This window comes from Motacilla alba, chromosome 5 (genome assembly GCF_015832195.1).
Source record: "Motacilla alba alba isolate MOTALB_02 chromosome 5, Motacilla_alba_V1.0_pri, whole genome shotgun sequence".
Lineage (NCBI taxonomy): Eukaryota > Metazoa > Chordata > Aves > Passeriformes > Motacillidae > Motacilla > Motacilla alba.
Window position 1 is genome coordinate 23,359,935 of NC_052020.1, and position 26,757 is coordinate 23,386,691.

Below are 26,757 nucleotides of genomic sequence, written 5' to 3' on the forward strand. Positions count from 1 at the left end.
AGCTAGAGCATTAAAGGGATAAATCATTCTGAATTTATCTACTGAAGAATCTCTTACAAGAGTAAAATCTTGAACTAAAGTTACTGAATAAGTGTCAGGTGCCTCCAATTATATCCTCCAGTAGCCACCGTGCGAAGAAATTTAAGGTCGTTTAATTAAGGACAAATGAATCTTTAACCAGTCACTTCAGCACTCAGCAGTGGTGTATGAGCCTCTATTTTGCAGCATCAGAGACTGCATTTTATTAAAGAACACTGGAACATCCCTAGCTCTGGGCAATAAAGTCATTAGTGTAGCTAGTTCCACCCCCTCTTATGCATTTATGTATTTGACTTGGAAAGGTGCATCTTCTTCAAAAGTGCCATGTTTGCCTTAAGGTATTCCAGACAAGTCAATTTTCTTTACTAGTGATGGGAGTACTTTCTTTATGGGAGTACATACCCTTTTGAAGTTTTGGAGTTTGTTGGTTTGGGTGGATTTTTTTTCCAAGAGTTACTCATGACTATCAGGTGGTTGAAAGTGTGATAATTAATTTTGAAATTACCAGATTAGATTTCTCTGCAGAGAGTGGGTTATTAATAGCTAAAGAGTTCAAAATTCTGAAAATCCACCCACAGTTGAACTGACATGCCAACATAAGGCTTATTTTGCCTTTGCTATCAGCTTCTATCATTTAGGAGACTTATTATTCAGCTTATTAAATGGCAAACATCATTACAGCAAACCACTCTAACTTGCGTAAACTGAAAAACCTGCTTTTGGATCTTCACAGTTTAAAATAATCTACCTTTCCACTCAATAGAATGAAATAAGGATGAGCAGAAATAAATCCATTTTTAGAAAATAACCCTTTTAGAAAATTTATGGCATTGCCTAAGCACTGAATTTTTCTTCTTATGTTACAAATTCCTGTATCTGAAACTGGAATTTTTCCCTGTTTACTCCTTCAGGTGTTTTGGAAGTCATGCAAAGAATAGAACAAGGCTTTGTCCAAGCTGTTACCTGATTTTATGCACAAGTTATAAAATGAACGGAAGAAAAAGAAACACCTGCTATGGAATTTGTTCAGCACATGGAATACATGGCAGCACATGGAGTAAGAAGGCTGTTAGTATTCACCAATTATTTCAGTAATGTAAGTCCTTGTTTATCTCAAAAAAAAAAAACCCAAAAAAACTCTAGGAAAAGCCCTTTAACGACATGATAGTAATACAACATTGTAAATGTCCAAAAATGCTAAAATCAGGAATGTGCAGAAAACTACCTCAAGTCTGTATCAATTATATCAACACTTCCTCCACTATGCAAACACTAGTTTGAAGCATTATGCTATTACAGATTTTCTCTTAGTTTCTTCATAACATCATTCTTGCATACTTCATACCAATTTCATTGTCACAGTGCTGCCAAACATCTTTATTGACAAAATTTTTGTATTATACTTTACTTGGATGAAACATCACACGTTTCCTTGTGAGGGGAAGAGGAGGGGCAGGCACTGATCTCTTCTCTGTGCTGACCAGAGACAGGATCCATGAGAATGGCCTAAAGTTTTGTTAGGGGAGGTTTAGATTGTAGATTAGAAAAAGGTTCTTCACCCAGAGGGTGGCTGGGCAGTGGAACAGGCTCCCAGGAAAGTGATTACAGCACCAGCCTGACAGAGTTCTAGAGCTGTTTAGACACAGGGTGTGACTCTTGGGGCTGATCTTGTGCAGGGCCAGGATTTGGACTCAATGATCCTTATGGGTCCCTTCCAACTCAGCATATTCTGTGATATATTCCTTTCCAAAAGGTGCACAGCCTACCCAAGATGAAATTCACATAGCAGGAGAGATTAAGTTCTCTGCCAAACATTGACAATATTTTAACTATTTTTCTGATATATTTCAATTGGAACATTCAAGTAAAATTCATCTAATATTAGCATAAATATCTTTCATAGATTCCTAAGCAGTATAAAAATAAATAAAACAATGTTAAAAAAAAATCTAAAGCATTTGACAGCAGCAAATAATACTGAGAAGCCAGGAATTTGCAGAAAACTGGGAAGAGAAACAAAATGAAGCTAGTAAAAAAATCAGGGGGAAAAAGAAAAAGATAATGATATGCACATCAGGAGAAAACTGTAGTAATGATATTCCTCTTGACATTTTGCTACACGGGGCAAAAAAAAGTAGTGTTCAGAAAAAGCATGTGCTGTATTTAATCTGATACATAACATCCTTCTTTTTCTGCAAAATCCAAAACATTTTCCATTCCAATGATAATTTGCGAGGATGTCAGTAGTGAAGTGATACTTAACATATTAAAAAATTAAAAGCAGATGTTCATAATTTCTGTGAGAATTTTCAAGAGGGTTGGCTGACAAGCTCTCAGCACTACTGAGAAGTGATTTTCAAAGCCTGAAACACCTGGGAAATTTTACAGGACTAGAAAAAAGCTGAAGTCACTTCAGCACTTAAAAATTCTAAGACTGGGACTTACTCTGAGTGAAGGACCTACCCAACAAGAGCACAGAGTATACTGATGAGAGCAAAGATGGGGTCAAAATAACACTTAAAGCACTGCCTCCAGTTGAGATAACCTGGGCATTTGTACCATGGTCACCCCGAGAGCACTTTCAAACAAAATATTCAAACAGGAAATATTGCACTTTATCAGTAAATAACTGATAGCTATGAAACATGAAGAAAGGTTTCTTGGTGAATTAAGCAATCTTTTCAAAGAGAACACAAGTCTAAGTGTAAAAAAGAATCAAAAACTAGTTAGGTTTTCTCAGATATTACCCTTCACACAAACAATACTGTGATTTAAATTTTTTAATTACTAAAAACAACAGCTAACTACATTAACTGTTACATCTCAAAATAAGGATGAGGAATCATTACATAGGAGATGTACTTCTCTTGGGATCCCCAAGAATACCTCCTCAGTTCTACATTTCAAAGCAGTTTTTCAATTAATGACCCAGAAGAGAAAAAGAATTAAGTGTAACATTTGTGAGCCACATACAAACTGCGGAAACTAAAAATTTAAAAGGATTGAGTAGTAACATGGTGAAAACTCAGGGGCGTAGTCGGCTCACAGGTACCTTAGAGCCTCATACATGAAACACTCTATTCAGAAGCAAAGAATGCAGAGGGCTCCGCCGGCATACATAGTTAACAAAGACAGGTGAAAAAGGTGGTCACCAGAAATGCTCAGAAAAATGCAAATAGGAGAATAATATGGTCCTGAGATGAGGAAACACAGCAATGTCAAGTAGAGAGGCTCAGTTACCAGCACTTGACCAATCTGGAATGATGGTTGAACTGAAAAGGAGTCAGAAGCACTGCGGGAATGATCACGTGCTTACAAAACATGCCTCACAGAGAGAGGCTCAAGATGATCATTTACTTAGCTTGTCAAAAGCAAGAATAAGGAATTGACTTTAACATATGATTGAAACACTCAAAACCCCATAATTTTCATAAAGTAAAAAAAAAAAAAAAAAAAATCCAGTGAAGATAATCACACTATTAAAGACTGGCACAAGTTGAGATTGCAGTAGTGTACTCAGAAGTTACAGGCACCCAAAGAGGTGTCTCAGTTCAAAATCAAGTAAGTCTTAGTAAATTCTGACCTCCAACAAAACACACAAGTTATCAATAAACAACCTTCCTCCCCTGTCAGGACAATTTCTCACCTGGCCCTCCTATCTTCACAAGCAACTGTCCTCTCAGCAGCAGCAGTGTGGAGTGTGCACAAGGGCCACCCTACTGCATGTCTGCAGAACAACTACACATGGCTCAGCCTTCCTGAGGAAGGTGGCCGAGAGCAGGCAGTTTGCAGAAGCCCTCCTTCCCATCAAAACCCAGTACTTCATGGGGTCCGGGCTGCAGGCCAGCCTAATTGCTCTGGCAGCACCGGCAGCTGACTGCTTCCTCCTGCTATTTTTCCCAGGGGCCCTTCGGCCCCTTCAGGCTCACATGACTTAATCAAACCTGAATGCCCTTCTGGAAGATATGCAAATTATTTTTCAGTCAGACAAAAGTGTTTTGGCTCAATACTGGTGTTACTAAGTGAAGTTTAATGATGTGCTATACAGGTCAAACTTCATGGCCTAATGGCACTTTCTGGCTATAAATGCAACAAGTCTATTACTCTCTAAAGGAGGTTTTAAAGCAAAATATTAATATATTCAGTACATTACCTAATTAGACTAGGCTAAATATCAATACAAAGGATTATGACCTGTATTTTAAGGTCAGGTTTGTCAATGACGGGATTTTTGCACTCAGGAACTGTTGGCAATTTGAGTTCAGCCATGGGTGCAGAGTACCACACTCTGCATTCTACCTCTCTGTGACCTTCCACTGGCACATTTCAATGTGCTGTGCTGGGAGAAAACTAACTCAAGCAGCAGAAGTACTGAATAGTTTGCTGCCAGTTTAGCATGCTGAGACAGATCAGCACAAGATGGAACAAGTGCTGGAGCTGCCATGAGAAGGATGCAAGAAGACAGTACCTCACTAGCCAGCAATTAGATCGGGTTATGCTGACATGGTACTGCAGATTTAATTAAGGCATTAGTAAAGTCTCAGATGCATTCAATTCTGAGAAGACAACATCTTCAGTTTCCAATTTATCTTAGGCCTATGACCAGAATAGGTCCCTTTTTCCTGTCTAGCTCTTACCGCAAGAAACTGAATCACCAGGATATCTCAAATGCTGAGCCTTTTCCCAGTGCAAAGTAGAATAAACCAACTATAAATGTTTCATAGTGACATGAAGCATGGCGGTTTGGTTTTAAAGCCATTTTAAAAATGATTGTGAAGAAAGAAAAATTATATTGCTTCCAATTTCTAAAAGAACAAGTTTCAACTTGCAAGTATTCCTGGGAAATCCATCTGCACTGTGGGGTGGAACATACAGTCCTGTGTATTTCCTTTATTTATATTAAAGATACAGTGTGGGATCATAATATGCATTACTGACAACAACACTTAACTGAATATTGGACGACTCACGTGTACTTTCTTGGTTCTTTTTCACCTGGTAAGATCAACTGAAAAAAACCAAGGACACTAGAGGTAATGCTAAGATAAGGATAGTGTCAGTTGTTCTCGTTACAATAAGGCTTCTGGGATAAAGTGCCAAGCATTTAACTGGGTACAGGAATAAGTTATTTCTAAATAGTATCTCTACTATTTATAATGGTATCTCTACCTTATCCAGTCAGCTGCATGCCCTTGTATACACTACTAGAATTAATACTACGCAGAACTCAAAATAATTTATTGTTTATTTACAATCACCCTTCTCACATGCTAATGAGTGACACCAGCTCTTCAGAGGGAGAATTTGGTTTTCTTGCCAATCCATCTTTGGCAGACTCTGCCCTAAAAATAGAAGATTTCAGGGAGGGACTGAAGCAAATGAGAGGGAATGCACAGGAGGATAGTATGACATGAGAAGAATGCTTGCAATTTTATGTGGAGAAAACCCAGCTGCCAGTTTTTCAGACGTTTGAACTCACACACAGATACTCTGCTGTTTCATCAACAAAGGGTAAACACTTTGATACTCAGTGTCCAGGGAACAGGTGCTCCTCTGTGCCGTAACCTGCTTATGCACTTCTAATCAAAAATATGTGCATTAACAAATAATGCAACACATCATGCTTCATCCCACTCCCTAAAAACATCTCTATCACAACACAATCACCTCCATGTTAGCCAAAGCCTACACAGACAACATAGTTACTGGGCAGCTTCTTCAAACTCACCTGTGACTCAGGTAAAACATTGTGGAATTCGGACTTTTCAACAAGCAAAAATTTAAAATACTTTGGAACTTTGAAACTCCTTCAAAACCAGTGAAGGAACTTGCCTTTCTTTTGTTGTCTTGCAAGCTCCCGTCACGGTGCTTGTGGCCCTTTCCAAATCACTTGTCACTACTTGGAAGCAAGGGGATTGCATGCAGTAGTATTATCAGAATTTGTTGATTCAGTGAATCTAAAGCCTGCAACAATGTGCATGCACAAAGCAATTAACTATCACAATGTTTTAGTGGTCCCTAGATGTCTTTTGGCTCTCAGGCATAGAAGTCACATGCTAAAACTGAGGAAGATAACCAAGAGATATTTTGTAGAGGTATTCAGACCAGGCTAAACTGCAAAATACAGTATCCCTTCAGGTTCTCACCTGTACCTTAATGTAACTAGAAAAAATTATATAGTTACATATGCAGAAATGGGAGAATAAATTCTGCAACAATTTTAAAATATATTAACTCTAGTAGAATTTGAAGTAGTTCACTTAAAGCTGAAATTGAATTCTGTGACGTCACCCAGATCATCCCACTGAGATAATCCAATGTCAAGATTTCAGAGAAATCTAATAATGAAAGTGATCTGAGTTAAAAATAAGCTTTAAAAAAATGCAGTAGAAGTAGTGAAATGATAGAACACTACTGAGTATATCTGGAGAACTCCCCAGTTAGCAAAGGGAAGACACATTCTTGTGCAGAAAAATTAGCAGCCTACATGCTGCTCTGCCTGCATTCAAGTCCCAAGAAGTTCTGCATTGCATTTCCAATTACAGCAGATGGGAGTCAGTCTCAGAGGCTTAATTGAAGGTATGTTCTATGAGATGTTTTCATTAACAATTCTTTCTCAGTGTGGTCACTTTTGCTTATTTTGTTTTGTTTTTCCTCAAAATCATCAAAGAAGACAAATAAAATGCTAATTTTTTATTTTTTTTTAAGGCTCAAGGATAATAATATCCATCAAATCTGCATTTACCTTAAAACCATTTTAAGTTCAAAGTGAGCTGGACAAGGTCGCTGAAGAACAGAAAAGTCACTTCTGGATACCTCAATAATGGAAAACTGCAGTATTTTGAAGAAAACTTTCTTGATATTTTCTTTAAATCATCTCTTCTGCAGAGGTACAATCTACTTAATTATTTTATAATTTTTCTGTATTTATTTATTTCTGCCTTTATTTCCTCAAAAAGCTACTATAGTCTGAAAACAAGATTTTAGAATAAGTTCTGGCTATAACCTGAACAATCACATTCCTAGGTTGTGAGGAATATGTTTGATGACACAGTTAACTCCTTATGGATTCAGGCTCCTCTACAATTACCACCATGCTCCAGTTTCAAAATGAACACTATTGTGTAACTTTAGGAGTTACGTAAATTCCTTTTGCTATGGTAACTGTAAAAGATCTTAAAAGACAAATAAATAAAATTTTAAGGTGAGTTAATTTACTAACTTTACTAATAGCAAGCAAAGATCCATCATTTTGAGGCTGCTTAAGATACTAGATTACCTGAACACTAAAGCTTCTTCTAAAAATACCTTACAGACATTGTTTAGAACTGACATAACAGTGAGGTCTCTGCCCTGCAGAGTCATCATAAGTGAATAAAAAATAAAATTCTTCTCTACCTGTATCCCCGTTACATAATTACCCTTTTTTTGGTGAGCATTTTTTAAGACAGATTTGTGTGTATGATGACACTTTCCTAATCGGAATTTTTACTTTTTTTATATGTTCAGTTTGCATCAATTAGAAACATACAAATATCCTCAAAATAATATTGGATGTATTTGACCAACACTTAATTTTTTATTAAACACTTACCAAATGCTCAAACACAGAGTAAGAAAAGGCAAAGGAGCAAATGTTAACAATTGGGCTAAGAAGAATGGTACACCTCACACTTTTCTGAAACTGTTCCAGGTCTGAAAGATTTTGATACACTGAGTATCAAAGATGATTCTGTACATAGTGTGCGACAATCCTGTGCAAGCAAACCACAACAAACAGAGCTGCCGCTTCCATTTTTATTCTCTGCAGGTTTGGTTAGTTTTCACATGAATAGATAAAACTCTTGAAATCCAGTTCTATCTGTCATAAAGCCTTTCCTGCCTTCCTCCAGAATTGATTTTAATATCATCCTAAGAACTGTTAAAAGGCAGGAAAATTCCCACAGGAAAAAAAACTTTGAGTCTGAACTGGGGGAGGGGGGGGCAGAGAGAAGAGAAGAAAGACTGATATTAAAGGCTTTTTTATGTTAAAGTTTTTACATTTCAAATGCTTACAATGTTTTACTCACTTTTTTTCTTGTATTCAAAAAAGAGTTACATTATTTTAATGGAAAGAAGCTGCAAGTGTACATGCATCTGCATAAAATGAGCTGTTTATCACTAACAAGAAAGTAAAAGTTCCTTAAGGCCTTGAGTCCTTAAAATTTGATCTATGCAGATAGCTAAATACTCTCAGTTTTACTGATGCAGCCAACACTTGTATGTCCAAAGATTACTTAATTCAATCCAACAGGTGTAACTCCAGGTTATAAATAGAAAAATGAAGGTACAGTGAGATTAAGGGATTTGCCAAAGATACGGATTAACAGGATAAGGATTCAGGAGTTGCCAGTTTGAATTTTCCTTGCTTATCCCATATTTGCTCCAGCAATTAAAGTACAACAAGGACACCAGAGAACAGAGGAAAATACTGACATCTTCTACTTGGCACCAAGAAAAAAAAAAGTTAAAACCCCCATTCAGTATGAGCCGTCTGACTGGGAATTGCCTTCACATACATCCAAAGCATGCCTATTATCACAAATATTATTTTGAGTACACAACAACTCATTTAATTAATTTTAAATCAGTGTAGGACCTTGCAAAACAAAGCTCCAGGCTCTGTGTGTGTATAGTTATGTTCCAGATTCATTTTTCTAACAGAGAAAGACAAAAGAAATAACAAACAAAGCTTTCAGTAGCAGTATTATTTCTTTAAAAACTGCTTCCCTTAGTAACCCTGTTTATTTGCTGCATCAGTGTGTTGGATTAGTGTGGCAAGGTTTTGGTAGTGGGTGAAGATGCAGGGACGGTTTGTGTGAGAAGTTTTAAAAAGCTTCACCCCCAAGTGTGACAGAGCCAATGCCAGCCCAAACCAAGATCAACACATCACTGCCCAAGGCTGAGCTGGTCAGTGACCATGGTAGTGCCTCTGGGATAACATATTTAAGAAGGGGTAAAAAACCCCAAACTGCAGAGCTGCAGCTGGAGAGAGACATGAGACTGTGTGAGAGAAACAGCTCTCACACAAAGGTCAGTGCACAAGGAGGGGTAGGAGGTGCTCCAGACACTGGAGCAGAAATACCCCTATATTGGGGCAAGGAGGTACAGAAATCCAGAGTGAGGTTGAGCCTAGGAAGAAAGGAGGGCTTGCTGCAAGGTGGTTTTAAGATCTGGTTTTCTCTTTATCCTACTCTTGATTTCATTGGTAATAAATTCAATTAATTTCCACAAATCGTGTCAGTTTTGCCCGTGACAGCTGGTGAGTGATCTCTCCCCATCCTCATCCTGACCTGCAAGCCTTTAGTTATATCTTTCTCTTGACTGTCCAGATAAGGAGGGGAAGTGAGAAAGCAGCCTTGGTGGGTACCTGGCATCCAGATAGGGTCAACCCAACATAATCTGCTAAAGATAGGAATGCTTACTTACCAAGAAACAGATAAAGATCATTTTACTAGACTTCTTTTCTTTAATATTAGTTCTACAAGATATCTTAGTTGAGGTTCAAAGGAAATACTTAAAGAGATTACAAATTCGATTTCAGCAACCATTGATTTGTTTCTTAACTCCTCTAGTCTAGTAAGATTTAATACAATATTCATTTCCCTTTGCTTTGCTTAGGGGATGCTTTAGATACAAAAGCTGAGGAAGATTTATAAGGGACAAAAAGCATCATGGAATAAAAAACTTCCCTAAAATGTATTCATGAACTTTACTCACAATTCTTTATTCAAGAGTAGTGAGTGCCAGAATAAATTAACACAGCATCATTAGAAAGACACATTTTGTTAAGGGTTTAACTTACTGATCCAGAAAACAGAAAATGTTTGAAATGTAGAGAGAAATTTAATTTTTATGTTGTCTTTCCTCAAGCTCTGAACTTAGAGCCTCAATGAAAAGGCTGTTCTACCTAAACTCCTAGTGTAAACAACGGGAGAAGGATAGTGACCAGAAGCTTATCTGAACTATTCAAAACTACCCTAAGGATGAGACACTCTCTGCTGACTACCAAAGAAGTGCATTAGATTTCGAGTTGGGGCATCAAACTTGCATACTCACAGGATAAGACATGATGGACACAACCTGCAAAAAGGGCCAATCTTCAGCAGGTATTCTTTAGTTTTGGCTTTAGTGACACCATGCACTTACTCAAATTTCCCATGAAGCAGCCTCTTCAAAGCAAATGCCAAAATCCCACTTTGATGGGTTTGAGACCCAGAGTTCAGCTTTTAAGCCTGTTTTTCCAGATAAATAGCAAGACATGACATAGCCAGATCAGGTTCTAAGCTTCACTGTTTTACTCTTTAAATGAAAAACTCAGAAGATGGTCCTTCACAGAACAGATATGTTTAAGAAATCTTTCACAAGACATTGTATGCAACTTGCCTAGTAGACTGGATCTAAGGGGAAAGAACAGTCTGTTATTTTATAAGGTGGTCTGTCCCTTGAAGAACAACATGCTTGAACAAGACTCTACTAGCTAGTACTTTGAAGCTAAGCAAAAACAACAAAAGACTGTAACCTCTGTATAAAAGGGAAATAGTCTGAATTTACAATAAGGGAAGATGAATAAAGAATATACTTCAGCATATAAAGTAGTTTCTATTTTGAGCTTCTTCAAAAGGGATAATTTCTTGCCAATTTTACTTTAGAAGCCAGCAACTTCTGTACACCAAGATTGGCTTTCTAATTGATACAGTTACCAGCTAAGCACCAGACTGCTTATGAGCCAAGACACTTTCAGACAGGGTACACACTTTCAGACAGGTATTGCACACACACGAAATAAACTTCCCCTCCTGAAGAGCGAAGAATTGTCAGGAGGATAATATTGAGCATGTGGGTCTACAACAGAGATGAACTTGATGACATATGTTAATTAAACTGATTTCTATCTTGCTCTAAAGACTTTGTTGAGAAAAGCATGTAGCGAAGGGGGCTGTAACATCAAACTTGAAAACAACTACAAATACATCCTGCATCATCCCACACAGCTCATGCACAGTGATCGACAATTCTGGTAGTAAGACGAGTACACTCAAAACATTTAAAAAACAAAAAAAGATGACAGATTCTTACAATTTATGTAGACAATGTTGCTTCATACTAACTTATGAACTTAACTTCCCTACTTGTTTCACTGTAAAGCAATCCTGTACCTGTAAAAACTACAACTTTAGTATATAAAATTGAAGTAATATATCAAAAGACCAAACATCTTGAACTCTGACTATGTGAACTTCAGCTAATTACTTCATTTCCCTGTCTCACTTTCTGGAACAGTTAAGTGAAAATAATATTGTCAAGAATTTTGGGAAGCTTCAATCCTTAATGTCTGAAAAATACCTGGAGATCCTCAGAGAATAGGTACAGAAAAGTATTATCAATCATCATTCTGAAATTAAGATATCACATTTGAGGTCCTGTCCATCACAGAAGAAAGCCATGAAACACTTCTCAGCACCTTAAGGACAATTACACTTACTCAGTCACTTCAAGGGTTTGATAAGAAAAGTTTCCAATCAAAGTAGACAGAAAAAAATAAATTCTTTCAGGAATAAGCTCCAATATTAACTGCTGGTTATCCTAATCACGTTAACTAGCATTTGCTTCGCATTGTAACTTTTCACAGCACACCTATCCTTCTGCCTCTGCCAGCAGAATAAAGAAACACCTAACAGCAGCAGGGGGAATGGGGATGAGAAAGAGGAAATAAAGAAAAAGCTTTGTTTCTGATATCAGATAGTGATGCAGAGACAACTTCACACAAAAAGAACTGACAGCTTGACTTCTTTTCAGAAATTGTTTAGTTATTCTGGGAATTATGTAAGGGAAATTTGACTGAAGAGTAGATGAGCACTTTGAATATGCAATACCTTAATTCCATCAGAAAGAGTAGGGAGAAAAGTGGTAACAGATAAGCAGATACCATAGCTGGAAGGAAACAAATATTTGACAAAGAGATGATCAAAATAGAGATAAATAATAAAAAATGGGCAGGTAAAGAGCTGACTAGAGAACAGGATGAAGATAGTTCTCAATGAGTTTGACCTACAACACAAAGGAACTAAAGGGGAAGCATTAAAATTCTATTCAGGACAATATTGCCTTTCCTGACATCTCTCCCTACCCTCTATGAAAATGAACACTAGTAACACTTTGGAATCTCACATACTTGCATTTCCAAACAGAAAAAAAAAATTCCTCTCAAATGTTCAGTTTCCTTTAGGTTTATTGTGTACTTCATGTACTCTCCAGCCCCCCTTGATGCTATGGCTTCTTCTACTGAGAAACGCCAGGTTACTGCATTACAAATATTACCCAAGTTCTCCTGGAGAATCTGTACACATTCATTAAATTAGCTGATGTTAATTTTGACCACTTCTGTGTCTGAACCTTAATGCAAGAAAACCTCAGAGAAGACAGGATTTGACAAGTATCTATGTGAGCACTAAAATTAGCAAAACTTTTATCCTATGGATTTTTGGGTTTTGGCTAAATGACATTGCAGTCTAGGAAACTATGAACTTCTGTGTAAGCTTTTCCTGTGCCTGAAGCATTTCTAAGGTGTTTTTCTTTATACCTGAAAAACCATTTTATAAAAGTTTCAGAAATGTATCTACCTGGACATTAGAAGGACCACAGCCCTGGATTTCAGGAGAGCATACTTTAATGACTTCAGAGATGTCTTTGGAAGAATCCTATGGGATATGGCTCTAAGAGAAAAAGAGGTAAAGTAGTGATGGATATTTAAGTATCTTTTCATGCAAGATAAAGAAAGCTCCATTTTTCTAACAAAAGTTATGAGATTCATGCTTAGTAGGATCACAGAATGCAAATCACCCTCAGATCAGCTTATGAAGGTACCACAGACTGTACATTACCACAGTCATGCCCTGTGACAAATTCAAAACGGATCAAGCCTAACTTATAAATATTACCAACTACATTTCATAACTCATTTGCAGATTACAGGTTTTCCATAGTAATACCTTATCCCCATTTCACAGAGTAGTAGTAGCATATCAAAGTACTAATCATGCATGCAGATCACTTCTACTGATACTCATCTAGGATCCTTGAAAGAGGCATAACAAAGCGTAAGCCAACAATCCTTTGCATCATATGCAACAACTTTATACCTGATCATACTGATTTAAACCAGACTTCAAGATGTTTACTGAGGTAAGGCAACTTTAAAAGGATGCAAGAATTTCTGTACTTAATTCAACATCACACTTTAGTCAAACATGGACGTAATGAATGGAACCAAGGCCTCAAAACAAAGTGGAAAGTAGGGACTTCCTGAAAGGTTTAAAGTCTCTAGGATCAAATTATCTTGCCTAACAAGAAAAGGCTTACTGGAAGAGTTCAGTAATATAGTTATAGACACAGAAATTCAGTCAGTCCTTTTAACAACACAGGGGAAAATCAGTTCCTCAAAAGAAATAAATGGCACTCTCAAGCTTATTTTATCAAAATAACTGAAAATAAAGCTTTTGTGAGTATAACTAATAGATTAAGTGGAAGAACAGGGGGCCAGAAATTGTAGTTGTGCAAATTCCCAATGAACAAACAGAAAAAAATTTCTAGATATAGGTCAGATCTGCTGAATCCAATGAATGAGATACATATTGTAGAGTCAGGAGCATACTATATAAATCAGCTGAGTTAATTTAGGAAAGCTAGGAAGTGAATGTGTAGTGATGGAAACCATAAATAATAAGACCATGAGAGAGAAAAGCTGAAGAAGAACCTGGGATGATAAAGACACAATTATTTGTTGAGAGATTTTTTGTGCAGCTAGACAAAAACATAGTTATCTCTCCACTTAAAATGATAACTCCTAGTACCAAGGCTATGTAGAAGACTTAATTACATGTGTGAAGGAGAGTCCTTTCTCTTCTGTTCATACTGAACACACATTCCTCCTTCACAGTCTTCTTCCTCAGATTGCAGCTACACTGCTCACAGCAGCTCAACACTGAGATGCCAGAGTTTATTCCACAGAAATGAGCATAGACACACCATAACAACACTCCCCTTGTGTCCGCTGATCTGCTGAGACAGATCAACTAGGCTCAGGATGCTGTCAGAGCAATATAACTCTGCAACTTCCAGGTCCCAAGCTAGTATTTTGAGATAGTGCTGAATTGTACCATATGGAAACACAAACCCCAAGCTTAGTTGTCTATGTAAAGATTGCATTGCACAGCACAGACACACACTTGAAGCCAACAGCATGGGCAGAAGAATGCTTTAGAGCTCACAGAGAAGGGATGAAGACAATGTGTTCCTCAGTTTAAATACTTTCACCTCTCAGGGCAGACTAAGAGCCAACATTGGGCTGAAAGCAGATGTGGGCTTCAAGGAGACCCTTCTCATAAAACCTCTTTGCAGAAAGTCACAGTATAAGGAATTGAGACAAAACAAGATTTTCATCTACTTTCTCTACCTCGTGCTTTCAGCATCTCTGCTGCTGAAGAATAGATAAGAAAATATCATAAAACATGCTAATTAATGAAACTAAGGTTTCATAGACATTCTACTAGTTGATCGCCTATGCATATGAAATGTGCAGATCATCCTTCAAGACATGTCACAAGTGACAGAAGACATAGACCAAGTTTATTTAAGATACATGGAGCATTCAGAATCCCAGGCCAGGTCAAACAATCTAGAACCAGTTTTGTTCCAGAGAACTTCCCCACAATTTGTAATGCTAACTCTTCAAGACTACATTGGAACCTAAAAAAATCTTAATTAAAAAAATCCATTTCAGCTGGTTTGAATAGGAATGCTGTCATAGGGATGGGAAACTTGCCAGAAGACTGCAAAACAAATAGTAATAATAATTACCAGTTGAATTTTGGATAATTGCTTAGCAGAATGCAACAATGATCACTGCTTACTTAAATGTTTTGCTCAACTGGGACAAAAAGTAAAGAACATATTAATTTAATTTGCCAATGACACAAGCAGTGAAGAAGTGTCAAAAGACATAAAATAGCCAGAAAACATTAGAAAACAAACAGAAATATTTACTGGTTTAAAAAAAAATCTAGAGAGATACACATCTGGAATACGAAATTAAAAAAAAAAAATTGAATATTAAGAAGAGCTGGTGTATGGTCAAAGACAGTTGAAAAGGAAATATAATACTGGGGGCAAAAAATAAACCCAAAATAGATTAGACAAGAAGGATTTTCAGTATACTACATTTAATTTCACAAACTAGCCATGACAGAATGGCAAGAACTGAATTCAAGGAGAGACTAGCTGAAGACTCCATCACTGACCCACTTCTACAAATGATTACTGCAATGCATTTTAGATCTATGTAATGCAGACTTTTTAACTTACAATGACTTGTAGATATATCTCACCATCTCTAAAATGTAATCTTGCACTAATTTCTCCCCAGCTTCAGAAATCCTTTGTCCTGATACTCCAGAGTCATGAGTGCTTCCAGGCAGAGCTACATTGATAAATCATAAATAGCAACAGCTGTAATCGTAGCACGAAGGAACTATGATGTGAGTAAGGTTAGAGATCAATCATTTCAGCCAAGGCTATTTCACTGCAGAATGAACTTCCAGAAAACACAGCTAACCTATCTTTAGGACACACTGTGAGACCTCACTGATTCATAAAAGATTTCCTACAATAACATGGTATACACATCTGATTTGGTTTTAGTAACAAAAAGGAAAGGAAAAAAGATTCTGATATTTACTGTGATCATCACTGTATTGTTCTAAACATCTCACTTTGCTGAGATTGGCTATGCTAAAAATGAAGGCAGTCTAAAAGCTTACAAAGGTGGAAGTAAAAAAAAGCAGAGAAATGTAATATAAAGAATAACATATGGAAGCATTAGAATGACACTAGCAAAGGAAGGGATTTTGTAACCTCAGGAAAGTAATCATGTTGGCAAAAATGCATTAAAATAGCATATTTCAATACTGAGCTGGGAGAACAGTGGTCCATTTAGCTCTTCTCCATCTCCAAGTTATATGAATTATATAGATAAAATGTTTCTTTAATTTTTGTAATGAATCTAGCCTTCCTGGCAAACTCAAGTAGAATTAGTCATAGAGGCTTACCACTCTTCTCATTTCATGACATAGCTTGTGTGCTTGGTTATGGTCAACCTCCCTTTCCACAAGCTCCACAAGAGACAGCTAGGCTTCCAATTTCCTAATTCAAGTGTGCAGAAGGAAAGAGGTAGCCATCACACCATGTGATGAATGTGAAAGAAACCTGGTCATTTTATAAGATTTAATTTCAATATGAACAGTAACAGTACCTTTTGTCTGAAGGGAAGGCAAGTGTCTGCAAAAAGGATTCTCAGGCAATATAGTCTAACATACTTTCTGCAGCAGTTTTACATTTCAGTGCTAAATCTAAGGTATCAAACAACAGCTATTTTTGCTGGAAGCAGTTCTAAATTGGGAGGGGGGAGGGGCAAAGAAAGAAAAAAGAGAAAAGCTGTTGAAAAGCACCAAAGAAAGCTGGGGCTCTAGAAAAGAAGTGCCAATGGTTCTGACTGAGCTTTCTGTTCACTTCTCAGTACATCAGGCCTGGAACAAGTTTCTCAGTGCAAAATTTCTCTAATTGGCTGGAAAGCATTTAAGGAAAAATCTTTCTTTTTAATTAAAAACAGAGAACCAACAAGACATGAAAGCCATGGGGGTTGGGAGAGGCATATGTTGACCTTATGAGGCTTCACAGCAGAACTCTGCAGGGGCCGTTTAAACTGAGAAAGCACAGTTTTAATTAAAGAGTCCTGAGGAACAGACAATTCAAAAGAGCAGGTCAGATAGATTCCAAGAGGTCAATTTAAGCACAAGCAGAGGGAAAACAAGACTTTTGGCCATTCTGCCTTCCTCTGGGAGAAATCTGTTGCTAACTCATCATTATGCTTCAACAAACACAAGCTGTCCTCTAACCACCTCTGTGAGTGCTGCGTATCATTGGTACACAGTTAAAGGAGGGCACAAAGGGTTATAGTGAATGGGGTAACAGACTCACTGGTGACCTCTCACTAGTGGGGTTCCACAGGGCTCCATCTTATGCCCAGTTCTAAACATCTTCATAAATGAACCTTGATGTGGGACTCAGAGGAATACTAAGAAAGTTTGTCAGTGACACTAAACTGGGTGAAGCCTTTTTCTCAAGGGCAGAAAGGCCCTGCAGAGAGAGCCCAACAAATTAGAGGTCTGGGCATTTGCAACCATATGAAATTTAACAAGGGCAAATGCTGGATTCTGCACCTGCGAGGGGGCAACCCTGCTTGTGTGGACAACTGGGGAACAAGAGGCTGGAGGGCACTGCCACAGGAAAGGGACATGGGGGTCCTGGTTGACAGTGGATTATGAGTCAGCAGTGCCCTGGCAGCCAGGAAGGCCAACCCTGTCCAGGGGAGCATCAGGCCCAGCAGCACCAGCCAGGCAAAGGAAGGGATTGTCCCACTTTGCTCTGCACTGGGGCAGCCTCAGCTCAAGAGCTGGGGACAGTTTTGGGTGCCACAACATAAGAAAGACATGAAACTATTATAGATTGTTCAAAGGAGGGCTACAACGATGGTGAAGGATCTGGAGGGAAAGTCATATGAGGAGGGGCTGAGGTCCCTCGCTCTGTTCAGCCTGGAGAAGACACTGAGGGGAAACATCATTGTAGTCTTCAGCATCCTCACAAGGGGAAGTAGAGGGGCAAGCACTGATCTCTTCTCTCTCGTGACCAGGGACAAGACTCGAGGAAGACATGAGGAAGACATGAAGCTGAGTCAGAGGAGACTTAGGCTGGATATCAGGAAAAGGATTCTTCACCCAGAGGGTGGTTGGGCACTGGAACAGGCTCCCTAGGGAAGTGGTAACAGCAACAGCCTGACAGAGTTCAAGAAGCGCCTGAAAAATGCTTTCAGGCACATGGTGTGATTCTTGGGGTTGTCCTGTGCAGGGCTAGGAAATGGATTCAGTGATCATGATGGGTCCCTTCCAACTCAGCATATTCTATGATTCTATCACAAGAAATTCTGTGAAGCATTTTTCACCAAGAAATCTCAGTTTCTTGACACTGGATCACATTCATCTGTTTCCTTCTAGTCCTAGTATCACATTCCCAATGCATGGAATCCCAGATATGCTTATGCATACTTGAAAATAGAACTCTGCATCTTACTAAGCTTCTAAACTCACTGGAAAATCCTGTAGAATGGATCCAGCATATCACCAAAAAGAAATCCTCTTAAGAAAAAAATAAACAAACAAACAACCCCCCAACCCCCCCCCCCAAATTTTTCTTTACTTTTTGAAGTGTTACCATCACATTTATTGAAGCTAGTAAATTTCCCTTACTATTCAGAGACAAAAGAAAAAATAAGTCTAGTCTCCAAACAAAAGGAATTTTTAAAGTCAAGGTAATTGGAACACATCAAGTAACAGAGCCAACATCATAGAAAAATAACATAAAATATGCTATATTTCTCCATGAACGGCTATTTCTTTCCCATTAATTCAAAAGGATAAGGAATTAAGTAGAAAAGTAACATCTACAGCAATTTCCCAAGAGAAACAGTAATGTTAGTGCATTTCAGTTACTGTATACATGGTTCTGCACACACAGACATTCTTACATTTAAGCACTGCTTGCATTCAGACAGATTTCTCTATTATTGGCCATTTGAGAACTCATTGCTAGGTGCATCTGCTTGGGTGAATGACATGCACATTCCAAGTCAAGGCATGGTCAAGACTGAACAGACAAAGCAGTAAATTTCCCTGCATCAAGGAGGAACAGCCACCAGCCAGATTAAGCAATCACTTAACTTATTTGTGAGAGATTGTCTACTTTTCTAAAATCCCAATTACACACTCAGAAGTGAAAAAATGGGGGTTTTGTTTGTTTGGGGTTTTGTGAGTTTGTATAAGCTCACAAAATGGCATCATCTTACATCTTTAATATTCTCCCTTGCTTCCCTCCAGCTAGGGTACAAGCTTTGATGTAAGTTATTTATTAGGTGGACTTTACATCCTCATAGGGTTGGTATTTATGTCATTTACCAGGGATACCCTCCACAGACGGAGAAAATTAAGAAAAAGCCACCACCCACTCATGAAATTCAAATCTGGAATGAAATGTAAAGTAACTGAGAGAGAGGGAAACAGCAGGAAACACTTTTATGATATAGGAATAAATAAAACCAAGAACAACCTAGAAAACATGGAAGTTAGTGAATGTACTACTTCTGAAAAAGGAAGACAAAAGATGCTTTCATAGTTCTTCACAGACATAAATCAACAACAAAGAATGGAGCAATCCCTGCTCAGAAACAAACCCAGAGAGAAAACTGGGGCAGATAAGAATCATGCTGTAGAAAACAAAGGGTATATTTTCATCCTTTTCTGCACACAGAAATTCCATTGACATAAAGTGGCCATTTGATGAATAACACTTCATACACCTCACACAGGGCATCGAATGCAGAAATAGTTCACCTAGTTCAGGTCTCAAAAGCAATATTCCTATGTTAGCCCAAGCTATATTGCTACTAATTTCAGAAACAGCAGGTTGTTTGTCTCATGCGCTGTTGCACAGCATATAACCATAAGAAGAATTTCTAACCAGGACTCCATAACTTACCCCTTGTGGTGGTTTGACCCAGACCAGGTGCCCACCAAAGCTGCTCTGTCACTCTCCCCCCCTCAACAGGACAATCAAGAGAAAATATAATTAAATGCTCATGAGGCAAGAGTAGGACAGGGAGAGATCACTGATCAGTTACCATCACAGACAAACAGACTCGACAAAATGAAATTGAATTTATTACCAATGAAATCAGAGTAGGATAGTGAGAAATAAAACCAAATCTTATACCTTCCACTCAGGCCTCCCTTCTTTCTGGGCTCAACCTCACTCCTGATTTCTTTACCACATTCCCTCCCCCAAGTGACACAGGGAGACCAGGGAGTTTGTCACACATTGTCTCTGCCATTTCTATCTCCTTGCTCTCTTCCCCAGCTCCAATATGACATTCCACAGACACTCCTCCACAAATTTCTGCAGCATAATACCCTCCCAAGGGCTACAGCTCATCACAAACTGCTCAAAGTAGGTCCCTTCCACGGCGTACAGTCCTGCAGGAATGCACTGCACCAGCTTGAGTGCCCCATGGAGTCACAAGTCCTGCCAGCATGGGCTCCTCTCTCCATGGGTCCACAGGTCCTTCCAGGAGTCTGCTTCAGCATAGGTTTCCCATGCAAACACAGCTAAGAAAAAACATCTAGATCTACTCTATGCCTGAGTGTGGTAATGACCATATTTCACCCACCACATTGCACAGGTTCAGCTTCTCAGTAAATTAGTTTAATTCTTAAGTGGCCATGAATGTCATGAATTCCTCTACACACAGGTATAGCAAAAAAAATTCTAGCGCAAGTAAAACTGAAATGAAAAATATCGAGGTTCTAGTCTATAATTATGACTATAGAACCACAGAAATTGGACTAAGGGGATGAAAATATTGACAGTAATTTATCCAAAGTCATGCATTTCTGTCTCTGATTGGTTAGTGTAAAAAGAAAATGCATGTAGATGTATAAACATACAGTTAAACATTTAATATTTACTTAGACTAAACAGTGAAGCTAGTGGACTTTGAAGATAGAAAAATACACACTGAACTTCTTTTAGGCCACAACCAGAGCTTAGCAACATCCAGCTGAGCTTTTGTTCCTGTGCTTATTACCCTTTCTCTTCAAAGTACCTTGGTGATTACACTTTCTTCTATGGCCTTTTCCATATTCACATAAGACTACTAAAAGTTAAAGGAGATATTGCGAAGCTAAAACTTGTCCATTCTTTTCAACTAATCCAGGTGCCCTTCACCTGGCTGAGGTTGATGCTGGATAAATGAAACCTGATGAAAACTTGCACTGAAAGTACTGCAGTGGACACTTTGCATCAGAGAGCTTTTTCTCAATTTTTCAATATGGTTTACCACAAACAGTTCTGGTGGATGGCTTCTTCACTATTATCTCTAACTCCCCCACAGAAATATGTTCTAGGAGTCTAAATTTTAGTTTTCCTGACTATGACCTGATCTCATAACATGTATGTCCTTACTGCATACTGTTAAATTAGTATCATATAATTTACCTCAAATCTTTAAAATATTATCCCTGAACTAAAGTAAATTATTTATAACATAAGTACATAACACTGGGAAGAAGGTGTTACAGATAGCATAGTCAGTTACTTCAGCAGCTTACTTCAGATTTTGTCATGTTTAACTATGATTGCTTAATTGCAAAGATCTAGATGGCATATGTCAAAAAAAGTCTTTATTCATGGTCTGGCAAACTCTGTTCATCAAAAGCAGAGGTGTTGCAAAGCTTAGCCAGAAGGCAAGGTTTTATCTATATTTAAGAGATGATTCTAGTCTTTCCTGCAAGAAGAAATGAGTCTGAATAGCCTGAAAAAAATGAGGCTTATAGTAAAAAAAAACCCACCAACATTCATATTTGTACAGCAACTTTCAGTGTATTTGCTTAAAATACTAAATTAAAAAGTAAAACAAAACATAATTTTAGTTGCATGTAGTTACATGAGTTTATTTTGAACTCTGGCCAGTTCTGTAATACCTAATATACCAAGTGCAATATAAGAATAGCTAGACATGATAGCACAGTGCTGAGCATTTATTTTGGCACTGGAGCTTTTTCCTTGTGGGTAGGGCTGGGGAAGAGGTCACACAGTTGTCAGTGGTCCCTCTTCCACAGCCATCAGGATTCTGCAGCATCACCTAGCTATGGCAGGACTATTCAGGCACAGCTCAGGTGGCAGTGTTAACTGCCCCACACCACGATGAACCCAGCCTCCTGCAGGCTCCTAATGAAAGCACTCAGGAGCCCAACTGGCTGAGAATTTCAGCACCCCCTTCCCTCATGCTCCACACCCGATATTTTAACCTTCTCTGGGTCCCAGCCACCAACTTCCAGCACATTTTTTTTCCTATCTATCTCAATGCACAGGCCCACAATGTCCTCCCTCTGATCTATTGTTGCTTGACGTGCTGTTCTGTAACAGAAAGCACTGGCAACAAGGTGCTTCTACACTGCTATACTCTGGGAGCCATTTTTAACCATTCCACAGGGAAATGTGATGTTCTCTCCCCATTAATAATGTTAGGATATTAGAATGCAATGTGAAGGGTCAGTATTTGTAGTGCATTAATAGCCTGGCTAACGATTTTCATGTCAAGGTAACAGGACAGCAGCAGATGCTGGAATACTTGCCTCCATTTTTCCCCACAGTTCGGAAACATCTCCAGAAGGTCCGAAGAAAAGACGCCCTGTTATGAGGGGTGGCTTGGACAAAGCTGAACTCACGGAACAAGATGTGTGTTCCTTGCCGCACGCTGTTAAAACTGTGGACAGAAAGTCAAAACAAGAATGTTAGAAAGCTGAACCAACATGAGTATTCTGGGAACAACTAGAACAGCAGCAAGAAAGCCACTGGCCATTACATTTTGTGAAACCAAATCTCCAAAGTTTATGCCCATCTGTTCTCTAGAGAGAAGTCTATTTGCAAAAACCACACATTGAAATTTAATTATAGGAATTAGAGGTTTGTGAAAGTAAAATTCACTCTAAAGAATCCCAGCAAGGAGTGTCCAAGACCCACTTATTTGAAAACAATCCATTGGAAAATGGCTTGCCAAGAGTAACTGTTGTTTATTTGACCAGAAGATGCCCTTTCTTTTAGTACCTTTGAACTTCACTGCTGTTTTCTTTACAGTTTTCTTTAAAGCCACAAAAAATACTCTTTAAGAGAAGCCTCAAGGTATCATTTCTAGGTTACTGAAAATTGACTTTACTGTATAAAATTTACTGCAGTTGTGATGAAAAGCTGATTGACATTTCACTAAACAACAATTTGCACTAATGCATTTTGAAAAAAGTACTTGGTCATTATGATGAATCTTCAACACTCATGTTTTTGTATTTTAGTATCAATTTCTAAAATACAAGTTGTAAGCACTTCAGGCTAACTTATTACAGCAAACATTTGTCTTACAAAGGTTTCTCTGAAGTGCAAGAGGTTCTCCTTTGGGCATGGTAAAGCTCAACATACAAGAACAAAAGAAATGCAAATACAAACATTATATACCAAAAGGTATAATGACAGGGTTGCCTCAAAGATAGATTTTGTGCATTTCACTTGGCATCATGCAAGTGGGACAAAGCTTTGAAACACTCCAGAGAGATCATTAAAACATTCACTTGGGACAGCAGCTTAACTCTCCCTCACAGACAAGAATTAATGAAAAGATACAAGTTTACTTTCATCACAGCAGATCCTCTCCATAGGTAGCATCTCCGAAACAGACAAAATCCGGTGGTCAGTGTGAAACCTCTCAGTCTGCAATTTTAAATCACCTCTTTTAATATAAAGACTTTAAATCACCTTATCCTTCATAATACAAAAAAGGGTCTCACATTAAAAAGAGAATTATACCACACAGACTTGAGCAAAATTTTAAAAGTCATGTAACAACTGTGGGTGGGTAGGTGTGTGTGTGGAGAGAAGCCGTTCAGTTTTTACAAAAGGAATGACCATTTTGCATTTTTTATTATCCTGGTTCTCAAACATATGTGAGCAAACACAATCTGTTGTCATGTGTTGAAAGGTAGTATAGAACACAGTTTCTGGCCCCCCTACCCAAAAAGATATGTAAATAAAATAGGCAGAAGCACCTTATGATTAAGAAACACTCCTGACACTTGAATCCTGGAATCAGGAATATTCTTCCAGTAAATATCATGGACAAATACCGTATTTCATATTTATGAAACCTTATTCATGCAAAGTAAAGCACAACCATTGTCCCAAGAGATTAAAGTAAATAAATAAATCATGTGCTGGATCAAAATATGCCAAAATTACATGGCTATCATTGCAAGTAAAGAGTATTCATTACAAAGTGCTGTCACTCACTGCCTTAGAGTGAACAAGTTCAGAGTAAGGTAAAGTAACTTGCAAAAAGTCCCACAAGATGCCTGTGACAAAGCTGCAAATGGAATTTCAGATCTTCTCATCCCAAACCACAGCCTGTATGACTTCTTTCATTTCTGATCTGCATTGTTTCACTGATGAAAGACTGATGGAGAAAAGAAGGATACAGATGAAAAAGAAGAAACTTGGTGTAATAGAAGAAGGCAGCTTTCAGAAAGATAACCCACATAAGGGAGACATTTTGGAAGAGAAAGAAAATGAAGGCACAATGATACAATTAAATGCACCAAATTATGCTGCTCAGAACATCTACAGAACATGCACATTTTGGATGCAGATCCTGGCACAATCATAATGGAAAGGTCCAGACATGAAGCCATCATACTATTAATTCACAGCAGACAGCCCTACTATATTACTCCTTATTTCTAATAAGCAAAAACTCTAGTCACTTGCATTTTCAGCATGGGATGGCTTTAAACCTACCAGGCAGAAGGGTATGATATCATTTGTTGCTTACTCAGTTAAAAGAGTGGGTGGATATGCTGGAACATCAGCACACCTGGATGTGCTGACAGCCAAGTGCCGCCAGCTAGTTGAGTAAAGGAGGATTTTGTTTAACTATACATGGAAGAATTTTCCCCCAAAAGCTCAAGTTTGCAAGCCTGGGAGTCAGAATTTTATCCCAGCTAAGATGCTACATTTCAGACACCCTACTACTTACATTCCTTTTTATAAGTAGTAACAGTTCAGCTCAAAGGAACCAGCCCATGATGGAGCTATCCAGCAAGCAGCCCAATGACAAATCTGTTCTCAGACAGGATCAAGACAGCAAGGGACAGCAACACTATATATTTTGAATAAAGTATATATGTTGAAATTTGTATATCATGGGTAGATGGACAGTACCAAAATAACTTGGCCACCTTTTTTTTAACAGCTACCCAGAGATAAAGTTACCATTAATGTGGCAATCTTACAGGTAAACATTTCTAGAAGAAAGAAAAATTATGACAACCCAAAGTTGTTACAGGTATTCCAACGGCAGGTAAGGCATATGACCAACACCTTACCTCGATTTTTATAAATGCAAACAGGTATTTTTTCCAATATCTTTTGAATACAGAAATGAAATAAGCTGCACTCAGAGGAGTGGCTTAAGCAAGATATCAACAATAAAGGAACAAATTTAACCAATAAACTCAATCATTCTCAGCAAGTTGAACAGCTGCTGAGATTCTTCCCTTAGGATTGCTCAGTCTTCCCTCTATGTGTCCTCCTCTCACTGAACAGCTCATACTGTTAGCAAAGTTAAGTGGTCATAGCTTTTCAGCACATTTGAAGAATAAAGACTTAGGGAAAAAACACGGTACCTCAACAACTTATTACTTTGTCCTCAATCATTTAGAAATGGGTTTGGGAACTCAGATGCAGGGAAAATAACTTTTCACTTCTCTGGTTAATTTCTCTTTTTCCTCTTTCAGGCATTTAAAGTGCAGCCATCTGCAAAAGATTCCTTCTAGAAGAAAGCTTTCAACAACTGTGCTAGCCTCCAAGCCTTCTACTGCAAACCTAATGATTGCTTCAGTCCTCTACATTACAGTAAATAGAGTTGGCAAATTAGAAGAGTAACAACAGTTACTAATGATGTGATTTTATTTATCTTGCTGAAACCAAGACTACAAATTGAATTGAATGTTCATTAGTTAACACCAGTTTGCTGTGAGCACTCATATTTCACACAAGAATTGTTAGGCAACTGGATACTCTGTTAACAAAACAGCTTTCTCCATTCACTTGTGAGAAAATCCTGAAGAAAGATGAGAGAAGAATAAAGCAAGGTTCTCAGCTGATGGGGACGATGGGGATATCTAAAGAAATTCTTACAGTAGGGGCTTCAGGATGCTTTCTCACTCCTTTCCTTCCCGTGCTCCAGAGCAGCCAAACCCCAGAACAGTCTCCTCCAACACCACTGCTGAGAGGGCTGCATCTTGCAGCACACCCAGGCTATTCTTGTGGGATGGCACATACATATGAAGGAAAGAAAAAATATTTGGGAGGAGACTGTGATAAAACAGCCCCAGCTCTCAAAAATGGCTGTGCTGGGAATCCTAGCACTCAGGTGCTGCTTCTCTGAACAGAGCAGCTTTCATAAGGCTTTGTCTTTTGTGTATTTACTTTTCGGCAACCTGCCAGAGTCCAGAAACTCTCAAGCACTCTTTTCAAACCTTTGGACTTCTAAATAGATTGTAAAAGTCCCAGGATGCTATGGTAACATCTCAATTGAAACCCATTACAGCAGTTAGTCTCTGCCTGCTGAACTCAAGCAAAGCCAAATACACACAATGCAGAGTCCCAAGTCCTCGAGAAGGATGGAAGAGCTTGCCAGGACCCTGCTGTCCCCCTAGCAGGTGCCACCTTTGGCTACCATGCAAAGAGCTGAACAAGCTCACAGGACCCCTCCTCTACCAAATGGAAAACAACGAACAATGACCATTTTTCCTTAATTGAGAGCATTACTGCTTGCACTTTGTATCAAGAGCATGATAAAGAAAAAATGTTGAAGGCTTCTTGAGCATGAACCACTTACACCCCCCCCACACACACACCCTTCTCTTGCCAGCTACACAAGTGTCTAAGTCATTAAAACAGAGTTGAGTG

General features: G+C 38.3%; 1 protein-coding gene across 1 annotated transcript in view; it reads right to left on the bottom strand.

Moving 5' to 3' along the window:
- Window positions 1-26,757, bottom strand: part of C5H11orf49 (chromosome 5 C11orf49 homolog) — a 79,576-nt gene that overhangs the window by 32,077 nt on the left and 20,742 nt on the right. The window contains exon 3 of the mRNA XM_038138119.1: window positions 22,377-22,507. Coding sequence (XP_037994047.1) covers window positions 22,377-22,507 — 131 coding nt within the window. The remainder of the gene's footprint in view (window positions 1-22,376; window positions 22,508-26,757) is intronic.